Genomic DNA, 23,099 nt, shown 5'->3' with positions numbered 1-23,099 from the left:
GTGGTTTTGTGCATCATGTTATTAGTCAGACTGAAAATAAGATCCCAGGACATGGGTTGCCAATTTGCCATCATCCATTTTACACGACCAGATTCAATAATAACCCATACCACTTTTAAACAAGTTAGCTAAAATCAATTTAGAAAGTTGGACACCAGTTTGCAAGATACTAGCAACCTTCATTGATGAGAAATTGTCTCAATATTTACTCAACATTTACAAAGTGGAATTAGGAATGGTTCTGAGAATGTCTGTTGAGAAGGAAGTTATTTGGGTCAGGGGAAAGCTTTGTATAAACAGGAACTTAATCGAAAGTTTCTCAATTTCAACTTTCATTGCAAAGATTACTAATTCCCATCTTGTCCTTTTGAAATCAATTGCATTATTAATAGTGAGTGGAGTTGCCATACTGACATATGGCACATGGACTAGATGAGAATAATCAGATACTGACTAAATGTTTAGGCCTTCAGAAAACTAAATCATCATTTGATGCCTATGTTCCTGCTTGTATTCACTTACACAGGTATCTTCAGCAGCTAATATCCCTGGATTTCCAGAGAGGTCCAGGTGAACAAGAGACGATGTAAAAACTTCATTTGCAATCAACGATTGAGCCAAAGAGTTAAGACCTGAAAAAGTGAAGAGGAAAGATGAAAAACATATGCAGAGAACTAAGTTACAGAAAGGTCAACAAAAATTGATTTTATTTATCTACTGAACATACTACTTTGTAACATGTAGATAAACAACACTCCATATTTGAATTACTCTCTTTGAGACAATAATTTACGTTTTGAGTACTGGCATTGAGGTCATAATCTATAACTTGACTATTTCCACTGAGGCAGAGGTTAATGGAATTTTTTTTCCAACAACAGCAGAGAAAGCTAAACAATGGTTATTTATTCTATTTCATTAGAAATTCTACCAGTGTTCCAAAGTTACAATGAGGCACTGCAGACACTTATGGAAATACAGTGCCAGCTTCTCCAAGTCGACGAATATGACTTCCTTCTATATCACTGCTCAGTAAGTTTCACTACATACATGTATCTGTATATTGAAGAGATGTGAAGATTAGTAAAACTCGGTTGTATGAATAAGTCTTCCTGTTACTCATGTTCAAGCTACTTGTACAAGTGACCAAAAGATGCCCAGCACCTATTGATCCATGTTCATTATCCACTTCCAAGGAAAAGGGAAAAACATGGAGACACAACTGGCATTGCCAAATTTAGACTCATGTAAAGTGGTAACAATTTAATTCCTCTTGCTAAATATTTGCATATTACTTGTTACTTAATTCATGTATATAGCCTGAATGATAATTTTTCTTTTTGCTAATGTTCACATTCAATATATTGGTGTTTGATCACTGGTTTTTGTCCTCTAGTCGTTATGTGTTTTGTCAATCTATACATTAACAAAAGTTGCTGTACCAACCCAACATACAGATGGTCATTGCATCACACTATCACATATAGTCCTTAAAGGCAGCTCAGAGTCGCATGAAGAAAATGCATGATTATAACATTAAATGACTATGTATTAGAATGCTAATCATTTAGTTTGGCAATTCTCTCTTTCCTTATGGAGTACTAAAATGATTTATTTATGATAAATTTAAAGTCAAATTTCAAAAGGGACATTAAATGCCATATAAGAAAAAAAAGTGTAGATAGAGTCATAGTGTCATAGAGATGTACAGCACAGAAACAGACCCTTCAGTCCAACTCGTCTATTTCGACCAGATAGCCCAACCTAATCTAGTCCCACCTGCCAGCACCTGGCCCATTTCCCTCCAAACCCTTCCTATTCATATACCCATCCAGATGCCTTTTAAATGTTGCAATTGTACTAGTCTCCACCACTTCCTCTGGCAGCCATTACATACACGTACCACCCTCTGCATGAAAAAGTTGCCCCCTAGGTCTCTTTTATATCTTTCCCCTCTCACCCTAAACCTATGCCTATAGTTCTGGAGTCCCCCACCCCAGGGAAGAGACGTTGTCTATTTATCCTATCCATGCCCCTCATGATTTTATAAACCTCTATAAGGTCCCCCCTCAGCCTCAGACTCTCCAGGGAAAACAGCCCCAGCCTATTCAACCTCTCCCTACAGCTCAAATCCTCCAATCCTGGCAACATTCTTGTAGATCTTTTCTGAACCCTGTCAAGTTTCACAATATCTTTCCGATAGAAGGAGACCAGAAATAAGAATTTAATCATTGTTAGGCCTTAGATGTTATCTAGAAAATACATAGGTTGAAATAAAATCAAAAATTGCTGGAGAAACTCAGCATGTCTTGTAGCATCTGTGGAGAGAGAAACACAGAGTTAATCTTTCAAGTCTAATGACTTTTTTTTGGGAACATCCTGAGAGACGGTTGAAATTAAATTTAGTGGGGGATGTATTGTTTGACCCCACTCTCCAAAAGAAAAACACTGACTTGTAACTGGAATTTACTCCAAAGACCTTAAGCAGGTGAACAGTGGATTTAAGCCCGATGGAGATCCTTCTGGCCAATCTGATTGCCTAGACAGCAGTGTCATTACTGGGTATTACTGGGATTGCAAGGAGGCCCATGAAGATTGGGGAGGTATCCTGAACTCACCTAAGTCTCAAGCATTTTGTGCATGTCGGTATAGGGAGGCCGAGAAGGACTGGTAGACTGAAATCAAGTGACAAAGGGATAGTAACATCTTGAGAATGAAGGGGAGCTTCAAAAAACAAAAAGCATCCCTCAAAGAATGTATCCCCTCTTCCTTCCAATCTTTTAACCAGTGTCCCACCTGCACACAATTTAGTGGGGATTGTACTGGGGAACAGGCAGGCAAGCAGTGGGCTAGCCATGCAATATATTTTATGTGTTCCAGCATTGCTAAAAACATGCCAGGCCTGTGAGGTGGGGATGGGTAATACCGAACCTTTTACTATTTTCCTTATTTTAAAAGTGTCACATGAAGTTATAAAATATAATAAATTTCAAATATAAATTATAACATTAGCCCCTTTAAAAAGACCCAGCAACTGAAAATAATCCTTTCTGAATCAATTCAACAACACAATGCAGGGAACTGTTATATGGAGTTTTTACATGGTAATGGATGCAAATAGATGTGTGGCCATGTGCATTTAGGATTACCTTCATTTTACCTAAGTTTCAAATGGTGAGGTCCATGCACATGAAAGTCTAATGCACATGACTAATGCTAGACTTCTTGCACAATTGTACTGAGTAAAACTGAAAGTTGTTTTGCAAAGTTACAAACTGAACCCAATGATGATGCAGAACAAGGCTTTTTCGTAGTTAATTTGCACTCCAAATACTTCCCTGTTCCTCTACCATTGTAGATGACAGGTTCATATATAAGGATAACTTCAATTTATTTTTAAAACAGCATGAGATCTACATAGAAACAGCTGTATCTAAGCTGTGGCTGGCTTAAACTTGGTTTCTTGGTGAAGGCCTACCTTTTGCAGTCAGTGATGTTCTGGAGAGGTTGAGATACTTCAGTCCTTTGGACAGTTTTTCAAACTGCTGACTGAGTGCTGACACCCCTATTAAAGAGAAAGGTGACTGATTTATTACCGATGTATTTTATTATCGATTATTGCTGTATGACAAATATCATTGATCACTTTTTTTTGCTTAAATCATCAACTTTTCAATGTTCCTCTCTGCCTTCCATATGACCTTCTCCATCCTGGTAAGAGCAGTGAAGCCCTTTCTCCATTTTGTTCAGACACCGGTTCAGAATTCAGACGGTGAGGATCATGTGGTTAACCACTTATCTTACCATCTGATAGCGCTATGAAGTCACATTTTAAGTGTTTAATAAATGGTGAAGTAAATGAGTTAAGAAAATGTCCGTTCATCTTGTTAGACTGAGCTTTTTTTCTTTAAATTTTAATCCTTATCCAGTAGTCAACTATGTGCATGACACCTGCGGGATCCAAATGTTAAGACTTAATTGGGGATAACTGAGTTTCCATAGAAATATTGCAGTTTAGCCATTTGAATCTAATATATTGCAATCAGGATTAGCAAAATCATATTCCCTTGGTTGAAGCTGGTATGTTAAATGTATGACAGCCTTGGAAGTGTCTAATCTTCCAACATCATTTTTAAAAAGAAGCATTTGCAAAACAAATGATCCAAAAAAGCCAATTTGAGAAACAAAAATATCAGCAAGATTTCTCAGTATTATTTTCTATCATTAAAAAGTCCTCCTCTTGTAAATAGAAACCATGACTTGTGCTATCAAAAAAGTGTATACATTCACATCCCAAGCAGAATCCGTTTTCTAATATTGTATTGTAACAACTATAAATCATAAGAAGGGAAATAGAAAGCATTCAATGTGAACATGATAGAAAAAATAAATAGAAATTCTGTCATAAAGAAGGTCAGAACTTTTTCAAAGTTGGAATTCATCCTAGTGAATCAAAGACTAACAAAAACAAGATATTGTGGATGCCGAAAATCTGAAGTATTGAACAGAACTGGCAACACTCGCGGAAAGAAAAGCAGAGTTGATGTTTCATCAGAACAGATGTTTAAAAATATCACACTTCAGGCATCTGAAGTATTTTGTTTTTGTACAATAACAACCATCCTGTTTGGCACATTTTTCCTTCAACACAAAAAGGATCTTACACCAGAGCTGTTTTGCCCCACTTCAACTGAAACAATTTCACATTAGAAGGCTTCATGAAATTAGACACTTGAGGTTCTGAAATAGACTGATGCTTGAGGTCTGGTTATTCAGATGTTTAAACACTTAACTCCCAACCAGAATGAAGTGATTCAAGTCTCTGGACATCTTCTCAGTCAGAATTGCAACTCCAGAGTGTTTTGTGGCATTATCTCCATGATAGATGGGATAGACTTCAAACAGATCTATCAAATCAAGACTGGGCATCCATGAGATGCTGTGAGCCATCAACAACACCAGAATTGTACTCAAGCACAATCTGCAACATCATGGTTTGACATATTCCCCACTCTACCATTTACTATCAAGCCAGAGATCAACCCTGCTTCAGTGAAGAGAGCAGGAGGGTATATCAGAAACACTACGAAATGTACCTAAAAATGAGCTGTCAATCTGATGATGCTACAAAACAGGACTACACACGTTTCAAATACCAAAATCAGCAACTGATAGAGTTCAGTGATTCCACATCCAATAGATCAGATCTAAGTTCTGCAGTGCTGCTACATCTAATCATAATGGTTTGGTCAACTAAACAACTCAATTAAAGGAGGCACCACAAATATTTTCATCCTCAATCATAGGGGACCCTAGCACATTTGTACAAAAGATAAGGCTGAAGCATTTGCAACAATCTTCAGCCAGAAGTGCTGAGAGGTCTCCAGCATCACTGATGCCAATCTTATCTTTAACCAGTTTGGTTCACTTCATGTGACACTGAAAAACAGCTGGAGGCAGTGTATACTGCAAAAGCTAAGGCCTTGACAACATTCTGTCACTAGCAGTAAAGACTTATACTGCAGAACTAGCTGTGCCCTTAGACAAGCCGTTCCAGTAGAACTACTGTATTTACCCAGTAACGTGGAAAATTACTGAGGTATGCCCTGTACACAAAAAGCAGCACAAATCTAACCCATACATTTAATATCCCATTAGTCCACTCTCGAACATCAATAAAGTAATGGGAAGTGTCATCAACAGAGATATCATAGAGTCATAGAGATGTACAGCTCGGAAACAGACCCTTCGGTCCAACCTGTCAATGCTGACCAGATATCCCAACCCAATCTAGTCCCACCTACCAGCACCCGGCCCACATCCCTCCAAACCCTTCCTATTCATATACCCATCCAAATGCCTCTTAAATGTTGCAATTGTACCAGCCTCCACCACATCCTCTGGCAGCTCATTCCATACACGTACCACCCTCTGCGTGAAAACGTGCCCCCCTTAGGTCTCTTTTATATCTTTCCCCTCTCACCCTAAACCTATGCACTCCAGTTTTTTTTAGATTAGATTAGATTAGATTAGATTACAGTGTGGAAACAGGCCCTTCGGCCCAACAAGTCCACACCGACCCGCCGAAGCGTAACCCACCCATACCCCTACATTTACCCCTTACCTAACACTATGGGCAATTTAGCATGGCCAATTCACCTAACCCGAACATCTTTGGACTGTGGGAGGAAACCGGAGCACCCGGAGGAAACCCACGGAGACACGGGGAGAACGTGCAAACTCCACACAGTCAGTCGCCTGAGGCGGGAATTGAACCCGGATCTCTGGCGCTGTGAGGCAGCAGTGCTAACCACTGTGCCACTGTGCCGCCCACGGTTCTGGACACCCCGACCCCAAGGAAAAAATTTTGTCTATTTATCCTATCCATGCCCCTCATAATTTTGTAAACCTCTATAAGGTCACCCCTCAGCCTCCGATGCTCCAGGGAAAACAGCCCCAGCCTGTTCAGCCTCTCCCTGTAGCTCAGATCCTCCAATCCTGGCCACATCCTTGTAAATCTTTTCTGAACCCCTTCAAGTTTCACAACACCTTTCCGATAGGAAGGAGACCAGAATTGCACGCAATATTCCACAGTGGCCTAACCAATGTCTTGTACAGCCGTAACATGACCTCCCAACCCCTGTACTCAATACTCTGACCAATAAAGGAAAGCATACCAAATGCCTTCTTCACTGTCCTATCTACCTGCGACTCCACTTTCAAGGAGCTATGAACCTGCACTCGAAGGTCTCTTTGTTCAGTAACACTCCCTAGGACCTTACCATTAAGTGTATAAGTCCTGCTAAGATTTGCTTTCCCAAAATGCAGCACCTCGCATTTATCTGATTTAAACTCCATCTGCCACTTCTCAACCCATTGCTCATCTGGTCCAGATCCTGTTGTAATACGAGGTAACCCCCTTCGCTGTCCACTACACCTCTAATTTTGGGGTCATAAGAGATACTAACTATCTCTTATGCTCCCATCCAAATCATTTATGTAAATGACAAAAAGTAGAGGGCCCAGCACCGATCCTTGTGGCACTCCACTGGTCACAGGCCTCCAGTCTGAAAAACAACCCTCCACCACCACCCTCTGTCTTCTACCTTTGAGCCAGTTTTGTATCCAAATGGCTAGTTCTCCCTGTATTCCATGAGATATAACCTTGCTAACTAGTCTCTCATGGGGAATCTTGTCGAACGCCTTACTAAAGTTTATATAGATCACATCTACTGCTCTGCCCTCATCAATCTTCTTTGTTACTTCTTCAAAAACTCAATCAAGTTTGTGAGACATGATTTCCCACGCACAAAGCCATATGCCTTTCCAAATACATGTGCATCCTGTCCCTCAGGATTCCCTCCAACAACTTGCCCACCACCGAGGTCAGGCTCACCGGTCTACATTTCCCTGGCTCTTCTTAAACAGTGGCACCACGTTTGCCAACTTCCAGTCTCCCGGCACTTCACCTGTGACTACAAATATCTCAGCAAGAGGCCCAGCAATCACTTCTCTAGCTTCCCACAGAGTTCTCAGGTACACCTGATCAGGTCCTGGGGATTTATCCACCTTTAACCGTTTCAAGGCATCCAGCACTTCCTCCTCTGTAATCTGGACATTTTGCAAGATGTCACCATCTATTTCCCTACAGTTTATATCTTCCATATCATTTTCCACAGTAAATACTGATGCAAAATATTCATTATTTGCATAGCAATAACCTTCTCAGATGCTTAGTTTGAGTTCCAACAGGCCATTCAGCTCTTGATCTCATTATACCCTTCAAAAATGGACAGCAATGCTGAATTCCAGAGATGAAGTGAAAGTGACAGCCCTTGGCATCAAGACTGCATTTAAGCAAATGTTGGGTAAAAGAGCCCTAACCAAAGTAGAGTCAATGAAAATTGTGAGAAAAACTCTTGTTTGTAGGCATATATGGCACAAAGAAACATCATTGTTGTGTTGGAAGTCAATAATCTGTGTTCCAGTTAGTGTCCTAGGAATAACCATCTTCAGCTGCTTCATTAATAACCCTTTCTCTAACATTTGGTCAGAAGTGGGTATATTTGCTGATGATTGCTCAATGCTCAGCACCATTTGCAACTTATCAGATATTGAAGATGTCAATATCCACATGCAGCAAGACCTGGAAAATTTTCAGATTGGGGAGACAAGTGGCAAGTAACATTCATGCCACATATCTCCAATGAGAGAATCTAACCAACACTCCTTAACATTCACTGGCATCACCATCACTAAATCACCCACCAACAATATGTTACGACCGACTAGAAACTGAATTGGACTAGCCATATAAATGCTGTGGCTACAAGAGGAGGTCAAAAGCTAGGAATCCTGCAACGAGTATCTCATGTCCCGACATCTAGTCTGTCTACAAGGCACAAGTCAACAGTGTGTGATAGAATATGCCTCACTGGCCCAGATGACTGCAGCTCCAACAACATTCAAGACGTTTGACACCATCGAGAACAAAACAACCCATTTGATTGGCACCACATCCAGAAATATTCACTCCCTTCACCAATTATGCTTAGTTGCGCTATGTACCATTTACAAGATATACAGCAAAAGTTCATTTTGGTTGGCACATTCCAAACCCTCAAGGACCAAAGGCAGTGGATGCATGGGAATGCTAACATTTTCAGGTTTTCCTCAAAGTCACTCACCATCCTGACTTGGAAATATATCATCATTTCGTCAGAGACAACGGGTCAAAATCCTAACAGCAATATGGGTCCACATATACAAAATGGACTGTGGCACAGTAGCTCAGTGGTTAGCACTGCTGCCTCACAGCGCCCAGGACCCGGGTTCAATTCCCGCCTCGGGCAACCGTCTGTGTGGAGTTTGCACGTTCTCCCCGTGTCTGTGTGGCTTGCCTCCGGGTGCTCCGGTTTTCTCCCACAATCCAAAGATGTGCTGGTTAGGTGAATTGGCCATGCTAAATTGCCTGTAGTGTTAGGTGCAGGGGAATGGGTCTGGCTGGGTTGCTGTTTGGAGGGTTGGTGTTGACTTGTTGGGCCAAAGGGCCTGTTTCCACACTGTAGGGAATCTAATCTAAAAAAAGAATTCAAGGAGGCAATTTGCCTACCACTACCTTTTCATAGGCAACAAGGGTGGATAAATAAATGTTGACAAAGCCATTGTCCTATGAATGAATCTAAAAGGAAGTGTCAGAATTCCTTAGTATGTAGCTCACCAACTGGATTGAACATAAGTAATTTGTATTTTTAGCAAGTGGAAGGAAGGCTGACTTGCAAGGAGGATACTGGAACTGACTACTAGCTATTCTTAAAGTTGCATTCATGCATTTTTTTTCCCAGTGTGTTGAGACAAGAATGTAAAGTGGAAAGTTTGTCCTTCCATTGGGCTAAACTGAGAGAAAGGAAATTCTGGCCAATATCAAAATAGTTCTGTTACAATTTTACCAGAAATAAATAGGATGAAAGTGAGGAGTTTCATGTTTACCTCTGTCCTCCAACTGATTGTTGGATAGATTTATGGTGTGAAGCGCCGGGTGGAAATTCTCTTTTAGAGCAAGTGCAATTTTTTGTCCAGCATCACTGCAAGAGTAAGACATGTAACATGCACATTGATTAACTAAAACTCAACATAACAAGAGAAACAAAGTCAGGATTACGCTTTTACTTCTCTTATTTGGGACAGAATGATGACAATGCACAGTTAAAAATGAAAGAGATGAACTTGCCTGTGTTAGATCAAGTTTCTCCTGAGTCCAATCACTGAAAACATATTGGACTAAAAATTGGACATGACCCACTTGTGGGGACAGCTTTCATGGTGCTTAATTGTCCTGTGGATGATTGTGTGATTTAGGCAGAATGCAAATTGGTGGCCTAGCATTTCATTATTTCGAAGGATTTCTTTCAAAATCAACTGTTTGAACATCATTGCTGTGTTAAGCTGAGTTAAGAAAAGTTATTGTATAAAGCAAAATTAATATTTTCAAGACATTAAATATAATTTTATTCATTAAATAAGGACGTAGGAGGTTGTGGCATGGTGGGTGTATACCTACTTCTGGGCCAGAATCTCTGGATTCAAATCCACCTTGATGATCACAAAAGGTGTGTCTTAACCCGATCAATAAGGTTGATTATCAATCTATAAATCCTTCCAATGTGCCTGTGGCAGGCATTAAGAGTGGGAGAAATTCTGAGTCAAACAGAACTGTGTGGCAGCTGCAGCATAACAATCTCCCCTTATTAAAAGACTCCATTGCAAGTTCTTACCATGAGCAAGAGTCACTCTTTCTAAGGGATTACCATACAGAAAAAATAAGATTGTTAAGCCACAACAGAATGGAAAGATTTTTTTCAAAAGAAGGAGCAAATGGATTATTTCTTCACAATCTCAGCTAGCTGTCTATCATTCCTAATATTTAAGTCTTCAACAAAAGCAATTGGGGCGACACACATAAAACAAATAAAACAGTGAACAGCTGAATCACCAAGCTCAAAACAGTCTCAGTTCAAATCTTTCCGCTGTGTTAACCTAGGTTCTCACTCTATTATTCACAGCCTCTGTGAGAGTGAACAGAAGTGAATGATACAGCACCTGGTTCAGTGTTAATACTTTATGTATATGTAGGCCAATGAGGAATGGATAACACTTCACACTCTTGGAATTGCACGCAGCAGATAAAAGTAGAAAGAAAAATGCATTAAATGATTGTTAACATGACAAAAACACCATCAACATTGACAGTCTACTTACAACTTCAGTCCAGCATTTTCTAAAACCAGCTCCTCCAGTTTAGTTGACAAACTGATCACATAGAGGACCTGCTCTATCACATCGGGGCTCTGGAGGTGAGAAGTAATAATGAGAAGAATAGATCATTTGCAAAGTCATCAGATAGATCCCTAATGAAGATTATCTTTTATCATTATTTGTAGTGTTGTGCGTACTAATCTTGCCAACTTGCTAATTTTCTAACTGGCTCAACATAACTACAGATTGTCAAAAAAAAAGGCCAGAAAGGTAGCTCTCATGACTGGTGATCAATTTCTCTATTCGTGAAGAAATTAAAACATTTAAACTGGAGCTACAAAAATGTCTGCATTAAAATGTGGAGATCTGAATTATACTGGTACGAATTAAGCTGTTGAAAGTTAAAGAAGTCAGTCAGTCCTGGGAGAAATTAAAATGATCTATTTTGAACTTCATTCAAAATAAATGGGCCATTTATTATAAAAATACAGGCTTTTTATGACTAGTTATCTTTTAATAAGTTGCTTCATGTGAAAAAAAGGCATCTTACCAGAACCCGAGAGCAAAGTTTGAAAGTAGCATGTCAGGTCAGTTGCCCAGTGCGTTCCTGCCTCCAAGTGATTTTGCCTGAGGTGAGGTCAATGTATGAGCAGCCTGCTGACTGATGGCAACAAGCAGATGATAAGGCCAATTTAAGAGCCACTCAGGACAAGTTGCCAATGCTACTGGGACCTTCCTACCATCAACTAAGCCTCCCATTAAGGCTGGAGACTGGCAAGTACCTGGTGATGTCCCCCCACAATGAAGAGACAATTAATGCTCTTCTCAATTCATTCATGATACAGCAGACATCAGAGAGCCTTAGTTGCAGCAATAAGCATTCCTGTAGAGGATTTTGCCCTCCACAACTATGACGACATATTTATTTTAAAATGTTCGGAAGGCATCAGAGAGGACCTTCATGATAAAATATCCTCATTACGTCCGACCTCCTCAGGAGCACCCACCTTTCCTGTGGGACTGCCAGCTGTTTAGAGGTATGGGCTCTCTGAATTGGCCTCTCACCTCAGGAAACCACCTGCTATCTATCACTCAACTGTATAAATGAAGGCAAACTCTTTATTGACCACCTGTTTGTAACTGGGCAATAGACAACATTTGCTTTTAATTCCAAAGACACAAAGATGTTAAAGCCATAAGAAATATTATTGAATATTACTTTTTTTTAATGCTATTGATCACATTGATGCATCTGTCATTCTTTCTTGTACCCTTTAAAACACCACCTTCACAATCTCCTCATCTTATGCTGTATATATTCAAGAGAGATAATAGTTTTCTGGATTCTTCAGAAATGAAAGGACATTGGGATCACCGAGTAGAAAATCAGCCATTGATGGTAGAGCAGGCTTGAAAGAACCAATGGCCTATTTCTGCTCCTATTTCTCATAATCTTGCATTCTCTCTAAACCAAAACATTCACAGAATGCCAGCTCAATGGTATCTCATAGCATAGGACTGGCGAATATTTCCATGTTTGGCCTGTATAGTCAAAAGCCTTAAATTGAACAGCTATACTGTTCAGTTATGTGATCGTATAAGATCTACTGATAATGGTAAAAGTACAGGAAATGGTATTCTGAGCAATGCTGAATGTAATGCAACTCTGGGGGTTTGGCTCAGGAGGTCTCCAAAACAAACGCTACCAATACATGAGTGTTAAAAATGCACATAAGAACATAGGAATTGCTAGAGGGACAAACACCAAACTCATTCTAAATCACCTTTTCTTTACTGGTGACAGAAAGAGTTCTCCCTTTAACAGGCTGAGACATGATGGGAACAAAACCCTAGTGGTGCAGAGCCTTACAAACCACTGGAGCGCCTTTGTCTTTTTCAGCACAGCTGCCGCAATTCATAATCTGTTCATTTGATCAAGGTGACAACACAAATTTATTATATCTATTTGAGGACTTTCACTTCCATCAAGGAAGAAGTCCCATGTCTGAAAGCTGCTTACCAACCAGATAGCCAGCAGCTCTTTGTCCTGAGCAGATTGTGGGTGGCATGGTGGCTCAGTGGTTAGCACTGCTGCCTCACAGCGTCAGGGTCCTGGGTTCGATTCCAGCCTTGGGCAACTGTCTGTGTGGAGTTTAGACATTCTCCTCATGTCTGCATGGGTTTTCTCCGGGTGCTTTGGTTTCCCCCCACAATCTAAACATGTGGAGGTTAGGTGAATTGGCCATGCTAAATTGCCCATACTATTCAGAGGTGTGTAGGTTAGGTGCATTAGTCAGGGATAAATGTAGAGTAATGGGGAATGATTGGGTAGGTGGGTTGGTGTGGACTTGTTGGGCCAAAGGGCCTGTTTCCACACTATAGGGATTCTATTCTCTGAAAAGATTCACCAGGTTTAGTCCTCAGTAATGTTGAGCAGCCATAAAGACAGATTCTAGTTAGTGGAGGATGTTTTGCTGGGGTCAGTCTGGCAGATGCCAGTGCTGGTTGCAAAAGAATGGAAGGGTACACATGATGGGAGGGGCAGAAAGAGTACCATGGAGACAGACTTCTATTAGATATGGTGTGTCCAAACAGGATGGAGTCCTACCCCCAATCTGGCTAAGTGTAAGGCTGTCAGATTTCATCTAGGAGTGTATATGCCGAATGTAAAATATACTGGCGGTGAACAGAGGTCCTAAGTAAACATTAATTGGGATTTGGGATCATGGCATCACATCAGCCAATTTAGGATGGTCATAAATTTATGCATCTCAAACATAGTAGATTCAGGGAAGGTTACTTTGGATTAGAAAATACCAATGTAAGTACCCAAAAAGGGAGGGAGGCTGAAAACAGGCAATGATAATCCAATTGACTAATGTCTGTGGTAGTGAAAATGTTAGAATTACTATTAATGGCATTTTAACAGGGCACTTGGATAAGTTCAAAATAATCTAACTAATATAGTAGAATTCTTTGAAGGGTAACTTGTGTTGTGGATAAAAGGGAACCGGTAAATATATTGTACCGAGGTTTACAGAAGGCACTTGAAAAAGGAGCCATGTCAAAAGAAACTGTGGAACATAAAAATCTCATGTTTTCGGGTTAACCTATTAATGTGTTAGCTGACAGGAAGCAGAAAGTCAGCTGGATAGAGTAGATAAGGACAAAACAGGTCATTAAGCACAAGAACTAGGAGCAGGAGAAGACAATTCAGCCTCTCGATCCTGCTCCTTCATTTCATATAGAACACGGATCATTACAGCGCAGTACAGGCCCTTCGGTCCTCGATGTTGCGCCCATCTGTGGAACCAACCTGAAGCCCATCTAACCTACACTATTCTATTCTCATCCATATGCCTATTCAATGACCATTTAAATGCTCTTAAAGTTGACAAGTCTACTACTGTTGCTGGCAGTGCATTCCAAACCCCTACTACTCTGAGTGAAGAAACTCTCTGACATTTGTCCTATATCTATCACACCTCAATTTAAAGCTATGTTCCCTCAAGCTAGCCATCGCCTTTTGAGGAAAAAGGTTCACTGTCCACCCTATCTAACCATCTGATTATCTTATATGTCTCAATTAAGTCACCTCTCAACCTTCTTCTCTCTAATAAAACCAGCCTCAAGTCCCTCAGCCTTTCCTCATAAGGCCTTCCCTCCATACCAGGCAGCTTCCTAGTAAATCTCCTCCGAACTCTTTCCAAAGCTTCCACGTCTATCCTAAACTGCGGTGACCAGAACAATATGCAACACTCCAAATGAGGCTGCATCAGAGTTTTGTACAGCTGCAGCATGACCTCATGGTTCTGAAACTCAATCCCCTTACCAATAACAGCTAACACACCGTATGCCTTCTTAACAACCGTATCAATCTGGGAACTTTCAAGGATCTATGTACCTGGACACAGAGATCTCTCTGCTCATCTACAGAACCAAGAATCTTACCATCAGCCCTGTACTCTGCATTCCTGTTACTCTTTCCAAAGTGAATCACCTCACACTTTCCTGCATTAAACTCCATTTGTCACCTCCCAGCCCAGCTCTGCAGCTTATCTATGTCCCTCTGTAACCTACAACATCCTTCGGCAGTATCCAGAACTCTACCGACCTTAGTGTCGTCCATAAATTTACTAACCCATCCTTCTCTGCCCTCATCCAGGTAATTTATAAAAATGACAAACAACAGTCGACCCAAAACAGATCCTTGCACTACACCACTAGTAACTTAACTCCAGGATGAATTTTTTGCATAAACTACCACCCTCTGTCTTCTTTCAGCTAGCCAATTTCTGATCCAAACCGCTAAATCCCCCTCAATCCCATGCCTCCATATTTTATGCAATAGCCTACCATGAGGAATCTTATCAAATGCCTTACTGAAGTCCATATGCACTACATCAATCGCTTTACCCTCTTCCACCTATTTGGTCACTTTCTCAAAGAACTCAATAAGGTTTGTGAGGCACAACTTATCCTTCACAAAACCATGCTGACTATCCCTAATCAACTTATTCCTTTCTAGATGACTACAAATCCTATCTCTTATAACTCTTTCCAACACTTCACCCACAACCAAAGTAATGATCCCAGGTCTATAATTTCCAGTGTTGTCTCTACTCTCCTTCTTGAGAAAGGGAACAACATTTTGTTATCCTCCACTCTTCTAGCACTATTCCTGTAGACAATGACTACATAAAGATCAAAGCCAAAGGCTTGGCAATCTCCTCCCTGGCTTCCCAGAGAATCCTAGGATAAGTCTCATCTGGCCCAGGGGACTTATCTATTTTTTACAGTTTCCAGAATTGCTAACACCTCCTCCTTATGCACCTCAATCTCAAGATGTGAGGCTGGAAAAGCACAGCAGGTCAGACAGCACCCGAGGAGCACGAAAGTCAATGCTTTGAGCCAAAGAGTTTGACACACTCGCTGTTTCCTGTTCAGTGGATCCCACAGCACAGGCAAATGAACACTCAGGCAGGTCTTGGCTCATTCTGGTTCAATCTGATCCAGCTAAGCTGAGGCCAAGACCAGTCTGGCTCAGTGTGGAAGTTGGGGGGGGAAAGGGTTGGGTTAGTATCCCAGCACCACATTCCTTTCTGAGCTCTGGCCAAGTTGTTTCTGCCTTTGGGCCTTTGACAGAAACAAGCTGTGTTCAGTACTGTCAACACTACTGTAAGATAACAGGGGCACGATTCAAGAATGTGCAAGGGAACACAGGGGGCTCCATGTGCATCCATCTCAGAAGCTGAGTTAGGACCACATGAGAGGGGGCAATAGACAATAGACAATTGGTGCAGGAGGAGGCCATTCTGCCCTTCGAGCCTGCACCACCATTCAATATGATCATGGCTGATCATCTTTAATCAGTATCCTGTTCCTGCCTTAATCTCCATAACCCTTGATTCCACAATCCTTGAGAGCTCTATCCAACTCTTTCTTAAATGAATCCAGAGACTGGGCCTCCACTGCCCTCTGGGGCAGAGCATTCCACACAGCCACCACTCTCTGGGTGAAGAAGTTTCTCCTCATCTCTGTCCTAAATGGTCTACCCCGTATTTTTAAGCTGTGTCCTCTGGTTCGGCACTCACCCATCAGTGGAAACATGTTTCCTGCCTCCAGAGTGTCCAATCCTTTCATAATCTTATATGTCTCAATCAGATCCCCTCTCAGTCTTCTAAACTCAAGGGTATACAAGCCCAGTCGCTCCAGTCTTTCAGTGTAAGGTAATCCCGCCATTCCAGGAATTGACCTAGTAAACCTACCAGCACTCCCTCAATAGCCAGAATGTCTTTCCTCAAATTTGGAGACCAGAACTGCACACAGTACTCCAGGGCCCTGTACAGCTACAGAAGAACCTCTTTGCTTCTATACTCAATCCCTCTTGTTATGAAGGCCAGCATGCTATTAGCCTTCTTCACTACCTGCTCTACCTGCATGCTTACCTTCATTGACTGGAGTACAAGAACACCCAGATCTCTCTGTACTGCCCCTTTACCTAAATTGATTTCATTTAGGTAGTGATCTGGCTTCCTGTTCTTGCCACCAAAGTGGATAACCATACATTTATCCACATTATCCACAGTAAAGCATGCAGGATCCCAGACTTCATGAATTGAGGTACTGAGTTCAAATCAGGGATCTCTGAACTGTTATAAAGTTCTGGTTAGTCCGCATCCCGAGTATCGCATTCTGTTCTGGTCAGCACACTTTAGGAAGGATGTGATGGTCCTAGGCAGGTGATCTACCAGAACAGTTCCTGGGTTGAGGAATTCTAGCAACAAGGAGAATCTGCGGTTGTTCTCTCTGGAGAAACTGATGGGAAATGCACAAGACTGTGACTGATTTCAGTAAGTTAGACACAGTTAAAATGTTGCTCTAAGCTCATGTTACAAGAGCCGGGGACACAAATCTAAGGGTCTGGGTGAGAGATGATCATGCAAGATGTGAAGAGGAACATTACTTTTCATGCACTGAGTGGCAATGAGCTGGAACTCACTGCCCAAGAGAACATTGGAAATGGAGACAAGCATGGATTTCAAAAGGAAACTGGATGGGTACTTGGAATTCCTACAGTGTGGATTCAGGCTATTTGGCCCATCGAGTCCACACCAACCCTCTGAAGAACATCCCACCCAGACCTACCCCCTACTCTCTTCCTGTAACCCTGCATTTCCCATGGCCAATCCACCTAGATTACACATCTTTGGACTGTAGGAGGAAACCAGAATACCTAGAGGAAACCCACATAGATACGGGGAGAATGTGCAAACTCCATACAGACAGTGGAATCGAACCCAGGTCCCTGGCTCTATGAGGCAGCAGTGCTAACCACTGAGCCCCCATGACACCCTAAGGAAAGGAAAAAATAAAAGGCTGTGAGGATAGAGCGGATGAATGGGATGGCTGGATTGCTGTGAGAAAACCATAATCGATTCAATGGGACCTCCTTCTTTCCCATTTGGATGCTAAAGAATCATATTAGTACGATCAGAAAGGATATCAGTGAATGTTGAACAGCTGTAAGGCAGGCTTGTTTGAGAAAACAAATCCTGACCTTGTTAAATCCATTTTGGACTTTACTGAGAATAACTGTACCTTGAACTAAATATACATAAAGCAGATCCAATGTGATCCAGACTGTTATAGCAACCTAATGGCTTACCTTCGGACCATCGGGTCCTGGTTTCCCAGAAAATCCTCGCTTCTCAGAAAGTCCATCAGGGCCTGGATTTCCCAGTGGTCCTATATGACCTTCATCACCCTCTAGACCAGGCAGTCCCTGTGGCCCAGGTCGGCCTCGTGCTCCTGGTTTTCCCTTGGGGCCTTTTGGATGATAATGGCTGATATCATCTCAGCCTCAACTACCTTTCCTGTCCACTCTCCATAATCCTTCAACCTATTACTACTGAAAAATCCTAGAATCAAGTAACCCCTACCACGTGGAAGCAGGCCATTTGGCCCATTGAGTTCACACAGACCCTTCAAACGGCATCCCACCCAGACCTACCACCTTACTCTATCCTTGTAACTCTGCATTTCCCATGGCTAATCCTCATAACCTACACATCTTTGGAATGACAGAGGAAACCAGAACACCTAGTAGAAACCCACACAGACACAGGTAGAACATGCAACCTTCACCCAGTCACCTAAGGGTAGAATCGAACCCAGATCCCTGGCACTGCGAGGTAAGCAATGCTAACCACTGAGCCACTGAGCCACCATGCCACCCTGTCTACCTCCCCCTTAAATCCCAGCATCCATGTACTCCGAGGTAAATTCCACAGCTTTTCTCATCTTGGTTTTAAATCTGTTACCTCTTATTCTAAAACTATGACCTCTTGTTCCAGATTGTGCCATGAGAAAACATCCTCTTTATGTCAACTTTGTATATCCCCTTTAACACCTTACAGCCCTCAATTAGATCCTTTCTCATTCTTCTAAACTCCAGATTATAGACCTAAATTGTTCAACTCTCTTCATAAGACATCTCAGGTATCCCATTTATAAAATGAATAAAAATGAGAGGTCATAGATTTAAAGTGAGTTATAAAATAAGCAAGGGTGACATGAGAATTTCTTTCCACACAGTGAATAGTTTGGGTCTGGAATGCACTGCCTGGAAATGAGATGGAGGTAAGTTCAAGGGAGGTATTCAAAATGGCAATGGATGATTATTTGGATAGAAGGAATATGGCCAAAAAGCAAGACACTGACACTAGGTAATGACGCAGATTTGAAGAGGTGTTGCAGGCACAAAGGGCCAATGCCCTTCTGTACCGTAACAATTCTGTGATTCTGTGAACAAATGGGTCTTTTTCAAGCTGTTAGGAGTGTGTGCTACAGGGGTCACTGCTGGGGCCTTAACAGTGCATAATTCATGTAAATGATTTGGATGAAGAGACTGAAGGAACGGCAACTAAATTGGCTGACAACACAAAGATAGGCAAGAAATTGGGTTGTAAAGCGGACATAACAGCCAACAAAATGAAATAGATAAGTTGAGTGGGCAAAGGTCTGGCAAAAAGATTATATGAGGTGAAGTGTGAAATTGCTCATTTTAGTAGAAAAAGTATAGAGGACAGTTATTGTCTAAAATGATGAGAAGCTCCGAGATGCAGGAGATCTAGGTGCCCTAGTACATGAATCTCAGTAGTGTGCAAGTACAACTAATCAGGAAAGTTATTAGAATGCTATGTTTTATAGCAATGGAAACTGAATCAAGAGTAGACAGGTTATGCTTCAGTTATACAGCTCATTGGTGAGACTGCATATGGAGTACTATGTACACTGGTCACCATATTTAGCAAAAAAATATTAATGTACTGGGGAAGCAGTTCAGTGAAGGTTTATCAGTCTAATACCTGTAATGAGTGAACTGTTTTATGAAGAAAGGCCAGGACTGTACTGTCTAGAGCTTAGAAGTGTCAAAGGTGACTTAATTGAAATATATAAAGTCCTAAGGAAACTTGATCTGGTGGATGCAGAAAGGATATTTCCTCTTGAGGGAGAATTTAAAACCAAGAATCGTAGTTTAAAAATAAGGAGTCATCCAAATAAGATAAACATGAGGACCTTTCTTTCCTTGAGTTGAGAGTTTGGAATTTCCTTCATTAAAAGGCAGTTAATGTATAATCTTTAAATAGATATCAATAGAAAGCAGGAGACAACAGCTTCGCTTCACTTGGAGGTCGCCACCGATGATGTTACCTAGCCAGGTAATGAAACGTCTGGATATCAAACCTCCAGCTCAGCAAGCAAACCTACACCCCATAATCTTTAAGCGTTTTTAAGGCAGAGGCAGTAGATTCTTGATTACCAAAGAGATGAAGGATTTTCAGAGGCATGTCAGAATGTGGAGCTGAGGTTAAAATCAGATCAGTCATGACGTTATTGAATGGTAAAGCAGGCTTGAGGGCTGAGTAACCTACTCTTGTTCATTGTTTGTATGTTTTTAAAGCACACTGATTGTCATGCTCGAAACGTAATAGCACAAACATGCAAAGTAGACAGTGGAATTACGCAGGGTGGGCAGAATGTGATAGCAGTCAGTGTCTAATTTGAATCTGATACCTGCTATGCTAACCTTTAACCTTGCAAGTCCTGTTAATGCTCTCCTTTAAACGTGCTGAATATGCCACTTCATAAGGAACTTCCTACTAATATTTAAATATATCAGCAACTGAGTGCTTTTGGGTTTTGACAATTGCCGTTAGTTGAAGTCCGATTTACTGTATTGGTGAAGCAGCTCATACATTGGTCAGCAGGGACTGGTGCTCTTTTAGGACTGAGATGAGGAGAAATTTCTTCACCACAGGCAATCCTGTGGAATTCGCTACCATGGAAAGTGGTTGAAGCTCAAACATCATGTGTTTCCAATGAAGTAGATACAGCTCCTGTGGCTAAAATTATCATGGGGGAAGGTTGAGATGAGGATGTGGAACTCGACGGTCAGCCATGACCATTTTGAATGGTAGAGCAAGCTCACGGGTTCTAATGACCTACTCATGCTCCTATCTTACTAAAATTTGCTAAAATTGACAATTCCAATTTCTCACAACATACTCCATTTGTTACATCTTTGCCCACACACTAACCTATATCCCCTTGTATCTCTTTATATCCTTTGCACAGTTTACTTTCTTGATATCTTTGATATCTGCAAATTTAGCAACTTTACCTTCAGTCCCTTCATCCGAGTCATTTACATAAATTGTAACACCTTGAGGCCACAATACTGATCTCTGTGGCACACCACTTGTTACATCTTGCACCAGAGAATGACCCATTTATGACTATTATGACTATTATTCTTGTAAGTTAGCCATTCTGCTATCCATGCTAATATTTAACCTTCTCTGCATGAGCTCTTGTATTCCACAATAAATTTTGATGTGGCTGCTTATCAAATGCCTTCTGGAAATCTAACTATCCACTAGTTCCCCTTCATCTACAACACATGATACACATTCAAAGAATTCTAATATTATTTTCCTTTCACAAAACAATGTTGACACTGTCTAATTACCTTCAATTTCCCAAAATGCCCTGCTATAACATCTTTGATAAAGCTTCTAACACATTACCTATGACAGGTGTTACGTTAATAGGCTTACAGTATCCTGCTTTCCCTTTTTGAACAATGTTTACATCTTCCAATCTAATTAAAAACAAGTGAAGTTTGGAAATATAAAACCAATACATCAGCTATTTCACCAGCCACTACTTTTAAGACACAAGGATGAAGTTTATCAGGATCTGGAAACATTTAGTTTCAAGCTTGTAATAAACTGACCTTGAACCTATTTAAAATTTGAGTCCTGTTTTATTTTCTTAACTTGAATCATTAAAGTTTAAAAATAAAGGCCTAAATGCATTCTATTAAATTAGTTCAATGACATTGGTGGTGATGATGATGATTTATATTGTATTTATTTGCGCTGGAGGGAAAAAAATAACTTCTCAGATTACCTTGGACAGTGGATAACAGAACAAAATAGGGGAGCGTGGATCAGTCTGGTACAAGGAACTGGCTCTCCATTATAATGAGCTTAATTTACATTCTGTGGTATGATGATGTAATACTGAATCAAGCAAATATCAAATTGTATCCTTCATTGCACTCCAACATTTGGTCATATACAGGAAATAGTTTGGTGCAAAACAGACACAGTACGTACCAGCAGTTAATTTGGACTTAAAGCACCTAACAATAGGCTGTGAACATGCTGTCTGAAAGAAATCAATCGTGCCACTCGGACTGATTTTTGGTGTTATACATCAATAGAACTCACCAGTCGCAAATCCTTGGAGAATAGCTTTGTAAACCACTGGTTAAATGCCAAAGCTGCCACGCTCAATGCCACATCTCTGTTAAACACGAAAGTTAGTAATATTTGATCAAGACAATAAACTTCTTAATTATATTTAGAAAAGTCTAATGCATTCTTCATTTTAGATGATGACTTGATGTTAAATTTCTAATTCACTTAAATGTAATTTGACCAGAAATAATTTTTGGGGGATTTTTGGCCAGGTATTTTTGTCTATTCGCCTAGTCTCTTTACTACTTACAACTGGCACTAATAGTGGCTACTAGGAGGGATCTGACAATGGCTTACTGTTACTGTTCCCGTTGGTTTCCTCCCTTCATCTAGGAGGGACTTGCAATCTCCTTACAGTCTTCTCTGTCCTATAGACCAGGGCTTTAAACTCTACTCATAATTCCTCCAATCATGAAAGTACCCTGCCTAAAGATGGATCTGGGTGACAGAAACTCAGGCTGACAAGTACCAGGAAACATTAAAAGTGACATCTAACATGATTATGATAAAGGTAAATAAGCCCTCAGGGTTTTTCCTCCATCTGCTTTCAGCTGATGTAATTAATAACACCATTTCCCTCCAGTGCCTCTCCACTGTCATTTAGCTGGACAAAACTGCACTTGTTTGGTTCCATTTTTATCTACCTAATCGGCAGTGGCTTTATTTCTCACCTCCCACATTGTTATGTCTGGTGTCCCCCAATGATCTATCTTCAGCAGCCTCCTACTTCTTCTCGACTTGATCTTTCACATGAACGCTGCTGATACCAAACTCTACTTCATCACCACCTAGCTCAACTCCCCAACTGTTACTTAGTTACCAGACTATCTACCAAACTCTACGTCATGAGCAGAAGTTCTCTCCAATTAAATATTGAGGAGACTGAAGCCATGATTTTTGATCCTCACTCCAAATTTTGTACCTTAGATCCTGAATCTAACCCTCTCCCAGGCAAAAGTCTTAGATTAAGCCAGTCTGTGCAACATTCGTGTCACAGCTGATCCCAAGATGCAT

General features: G+C 40.9%; 1 protein-coding gene across 4 annotated transcripts in view; it reads right to left on the bottom strand.

Moving 5' to 3' along the window:
* carmil2 (capping protein regulator and myosin 1 linker 2) overlaps positions 1 to 23,099 on the bottom strand; it is a 184,118-nt gene that overhangs the window by 97,335 nt on the left and 63,684 nt on the right. For all 4 annotated transcript variants that reach the window (XR_015759967.1, XM_043707061.2, XM_087995933.1 and 1 more), the window contains 5 exons: positions 22,056 to 22,131; positions 10,759 to 10,847; positions 9,490 to 9,584; positions 3,479 to 3,565; positions 523 to 632 (listed from right to left, as the gene is read on the bottom strand). Coding sequence is in view for 3 of the 4 variants with exons in the window: in XM_043707061.2 (XP_043562996.2) it covers positions 523 to 632; positions 3,479 to 3,565; positions 9,490 to 9,584; positions 10,759 to 10,847; positions 22,056 to 22,131 (457 nt within the window). In the remaining variant the exon portion in view is untranslated. The remainder of the gene's footprint in view (positions 1 to 522; positions 633 to 3,478; positions 3,566 to 9,489; positions 9,585 to 10,758; positions 10,848 to 22,055; positions 22,132 to 23,099) is intronic.

This window comes from Chiloscyllium plagiosum, unplaced genomic scaffold (genome assembly GCF_037043375.1).
Source record: "Chiloscyllium plagiosum isolate Xiang-an unplaced genomic scaffold, Cpla_swu_hap1 HiC_scaffold_17, whole genome shotgun sequence".
Classification (NCBI taxonomy): domain Eukaryota; kingdom Metazoa; phylum Chordata; class Chondrichthyes; order Orectolobiformes; family Hemiscylliidae; genus Chiloscyllium; species Chiloscyllium plagiosum.
The sequence above is the reverse complement of the archived record's forward strand: the minus strand, read 5'-3'. Positions and strand labels throughout refer to the sequence as shown.